Source organism: Nematolebias whitei, chromosome 19, assembly GCF_014905685.2.
Source record: "Nematolebias whitei isolate Nwh7 chromosome 19, NemWhi1, whole genome shotgun sequence".
Taxonomy (NCBI): Eukaryota; Metazoa; Chordata; class Actinopteri; order Cyprinodontiformes; family Rivulidae; genus Nematolebias; species Nematolebias whitei.
In genome coordinates, this window is record NC_056516.1 from 29,785,426 (window position 1) to 29,789,799 (window position 4,374).

Genomic DNA, 4,374 nt, shown 5'->3' on the forward strand with positions numbered 1-4,374 from the left:
AGGGAATGGAGTGTCGGTCCTTCACAGCAGCTCTTTGTTTTGTGCCCTTGTAAAAGCCTCTCCCCGCCTTCTCGTCTTCACATCACTTTAAATGATGCAGTATTTTCTCCACATGTGGGAGTAAGGGGCTGTCTTCCCTCCTTGAGACGATAAAACAGTCACATATCTGTCTATTTTATCTGTCTCTGCCCATCTGCCTGTCTCCTTCCTCCTTTCAGTCTGCCCTGATTCAAGATCCTTCCTACCTCAGTTTGCTTTGGACTAAATCCTTTACGTCTGAACCTTTTTCTGACTCGTGTTTCTCTTATATTTTGAAGAAAAGTCTTTGAATTGGCCACAAAAACCCATTTCACCCTGTCAAGGATCTGATAAATCACCCTGCGAACTCTAATTTCATTTAAACCTCGCTCTACATTCCCTTCATCTGTTTTCTTCTTTTTTTTTTTTTTGGGGTTACAAAACAGAATGTATCAGAAACAGAAAACCATTCGTTTCTTTCCATTTCCCAGATCCTTGCAATCACAAATCACAAAGCTTACGGTTTGCTGGAAATTGTGTTTCCTTGGATCAGGGCCCACTCTGCTCTGCATTTCATACTTCGTTTTCTTCAGTTGTTCGTAAATGTTTCTCCTCGTCTTCTTGTTTTTTTTTCTTAAGCTTTGCTTTCAAACAAAATCCTTGGAAATAGCCTCCACAAAGTTCGGAGCAGACATGAGGATAGAGATGGTGCAAATAATGTTAAAAACACTAAACGCCACCAGACACAGGCGGTCGATCACAGCGCCGGCGAATTTCCACTGGTCAGCCATGCTCTCAGTCTCATCCTGCTCTCGGAAACGGTCCGCCATGTAACGCACCTCCTCCAGGATAGCCTGCAGCTGGGGGTCTCCCATTCCTGAAGTGGAGCCCCCTCCTAGTCCTCCGGGCCCACCTCCAAAGCCCCCACCACTAGAGACGGTGCTGGGACACCCGACCGTATCCTGAGGTGGTGGGGAGCTGCAGAACTGAGATGGCAGGTGGGGAGGTGGACTTCCTGCCACCCGTGGGGGTCCTGTGAGGTTATTCCTCTGGACAGGTTCTGACAACACCGAAGAGTCCTCGATGCTCTGGAAGCCCATGTAAAGAAGGTTCCCGTTGTTGTTGGCACTGGACTGGGTGTGCAGGTGAGGGTGCCCCGCGTGAAGCGGGCCTGTCTGGAGAGGTGTCAGGTTCTGTGGGTGCAGCGGGTGGAGGTTGGTGTCAAGAGGGTTCGGGATGCTCCCGCTCTGCGAGCCTGAGGAGCAGCGGCGCAGGTTGGGAGCGCAGGGCGGCCGCTCAGGGTCATCGTTCTCCCCCGGCCGCTTCATCCGCAGGAACCACGCCACCCACTGTAGCAAAACGAGCTGCACCTGCGGTGAAAGAGAGGCGTTGGTGTATGCACAGAACGGGCCAGAAAAACACTGAAATCATCACATGTGGGCTCAGGACTCCAGTTAAGCTGGACAGAAAAACCTTTTGCTGTGGTTTGGTTCTCTGTTTCTAACCTTGTCCAAAACCTTTGCACTAGCGATTCCCAGTTAAAGCGCCTGAGGCAGAGATTTTCTTTTTTCTTTTGATAGATTCCCTGCAGAGAGGAAACTGAAAATATAATCTTAAATTCAAACTGTGCTGGACTGTGTGATTACAGTTTCAGTTCCAACATGATAACAGATAAAAACGATGCAAATTAGTTCAAATTTTAAACTTGGGTTTCATTCTTCTTCTGCACTCAGCCCTCCCACAAAGCTCTCCCTAAAGGACAAACTGGCCCAGCAGCATCCAGATTGGTGTCTGGCATCTAATGAGGACTGAAATGTTCAGATTACTGCTCAATTAGTCTCTGCAGGCTAAGTTTACAAGTCATGTAACGGCTCCTGTTGCTGCCACTGCTGATGTTGTTTTTGTGCAAAGTCTAATTATGAACTGTGCTCACTCAATACCCTAATCTGAACCTCATCAATTAGTTTGTTAATTGGCCATTGAATTGTTTGAACAGGCAATTCATCAGCAGAACGTCCTTGCAACGTGTCAATATACAAAGCCTTTGCATGCCTATGCAGCCAGCCAGCTCGTACATTCATCAATTATTGAAAGGCTGTCATTTTTTTTTCTTCTGCAGGTAAAATAGAAACCAACTGAAAATGCAAAACAGAGTTGTCTAGTCGTTAATTAAAAAACGTTATATTCAAATTTTTAAGTCTTAATTTCAGATAGTTTGTCCTTATTTACAATGTTTTTTTTTATTTGCACATTAAAAAAAAAACATTTGTATGAGGACATTTTTCCCCCAGAGGAAAACTAGAAATGGGGAATAATTCAAAGTGAATCCGCCCACGTTTTTCCAGAGCGCTTTGAAATGCGCTCCTGCTGTAGTCTGCGACGAGGCATTTGATGAACACACCGAGGCAGACCGACACTGCTGCATGAGTCACAGCCAAGGAAATCGGTGAATAAAAAGAGAAACTGGCATACGGTGCTCTAACAAACAGATGAAATGTTGCCGAGCAGAAGGCCATTACTAATACTGGAATAAAGACTGACAAAAGGAGTGCATCATATCTAAAACAGGACGATCGGTTTTAGCTCTAACAAGAAGAAAGCAGGATGTATGTCTCCTAATGAGTCTGGAATCAGTGTCTGAGCTCAGCCTCACCCATTTCGGCATGTTGCCTCCGTTTGGATCGTGGTGATGATACTGTAAAACAATCACTGTAGCGATGACCGACATCCCAACGATGATCATTATGCTGGCGAAGTACTGACCTGAGGAGACATTTAAATGTTTTTTTTTTTTTAATTAAAGTTTTTTTAATTGATTTTTGATTTTAACTTTTTAACATGCAGACAACAAAAAAAAACAAAAAATAAACCTCCCACACCGGATCGGATCAGTCAAACATGCACAAACAAGTTAAACAGGTATTGACATACTTTCCACATACAATACAAAAGGCCACTAAGTGTCCCAAAATCTTTTTACAGAACCCTTCAGGGTATATCTAATTTTTTCTAAATGAATATCATATATCACTTCTCTTATCCAATGAACTGGGGTGTATGGGTCCGTCCAATTGCATAGAACCAGTCTTCTGGCCAAAAGAGAGCCAAAAGCGATCACATCCTTCTCGTACTTGCTGAAGGACATATCCACAGGGGCCACCCTGAACAATGAGATGATCGGTGATGGGTGTACAGTTTTTCCACATATCCCAGAGGAGGTGTGAAAAATAGATTGTCAAAAGGTCTGCAGTTTGGGACAGGTCCAGAACATATGTACGAGTGTAGCTGGAGTTTGTTTACAACGATTACATGCGGGGTCCAGGTTGGTTTTGATCCTGGACAGCTTGTCCTTGGACCAGTGCAGCTGGTGCACTACCTTGAATTGAATTACAGTATGTCTCAGACAGATTGAGGATGACTAAATGTTCTTAATGATCTTTCTCCGGGTTGAGGCTGATATGGATTCCTCCAAGGCCATGTTATATTTCATTTTTAACTAATTACAGCACATTCTGAGTTGACGCAAAACCAACAGTTTTTCTTGTGAGAAAAACAAGAAAACCTCCACACGGTTGTCTTTAGAACTTCAAATTACTCTGAAATCTTCTGAGATTCATTTATTTCTGTTTGATGTACTGTAAGGTTCGTGAGGGGATCTTCTAATGAGATTATCAAGAAAAATGTCATTTGTATTTACCTAAGCACATGTCTACAAATTGAACCGCCTGCTCGTTAATTTTGCGCATGCTGGCAAAAATCATCAAGCAAATTAAGGTGTGGGTATTTGTCTTGAAATAAATAAAATAAAATGCTGAAAGCAGCACTTTAATGATTATGACTGCTTTTTCCCCCCAGCTTTTAATCACCATGTGTCTTCAGGCAAAGATTTGCATCTGCTTCTGTCTGCAGAGTTCGCTCTGTAAACATAATTTTCAGCAGCGTGGCAACAATAAATTAAGACAATAAAATTTTAGAGTGAGCAGGTGGCTTGTATACATTAGATTTTACAGGTTTTTTAAATATATTTTGGGTGTTTGGGTATGACTGTAGATCATTTCTACACTTTGGGTCTTGCAGTGGGATAGAAGGAGGAATGATTTGTGCAGATAAAAAAAATATATATATGTGTAAAACTGTGCAGCACGGCGACTGCAGAGCTGGACTGAGATTCTAAAACTTTTGCGTGAGATACTTGTACATCTTTTCATTTGTAGACATCTGATGAATTATACTTGTTTTAATATTTTTCTGTCTAACACTGGGGCTACTTTATTTTTGGTCATTTTGCTTTTAGACCAATTTAAAAGTAATTTTTATTACAACATTTAGTAAAATGCAATACATATATATATATAT

At 42.3% G+C, this 4,374-nt stretch overlaps 1 protein-coding gene across 1 annotated transcript in view; it reads right to left on the bottom strand.

The window, feature by feature from the left end:
- Positions 1 to 435: 435 nt before the first annotated feature.
- chrna11 (cholinergic receptor, nicotinic, alpha 11) overlaps positions 436 to 4,374 on the bottom strand; it is a 22,353-nt gene continuing 18,414 nt past the window's right edge. Inside the window, exons 9-10 of the mRNA XM_037693273.1 lie at positions 2,672 to 2,781; positions 436 to 1,388 (exon numbers count right to left, since the gene is read on the bottom strand). Coding sequence (XP_037549201.1) covers positions 666 to 1,388; positions 2,672 to 2,781 — 833 coding nt within the window. The 3' untranslated portion in view covers positions 436 to 665. The remainder of the gene's footprint in view (positions 1,389 to 2,671; positions 2,782 to 4,374) is intronic.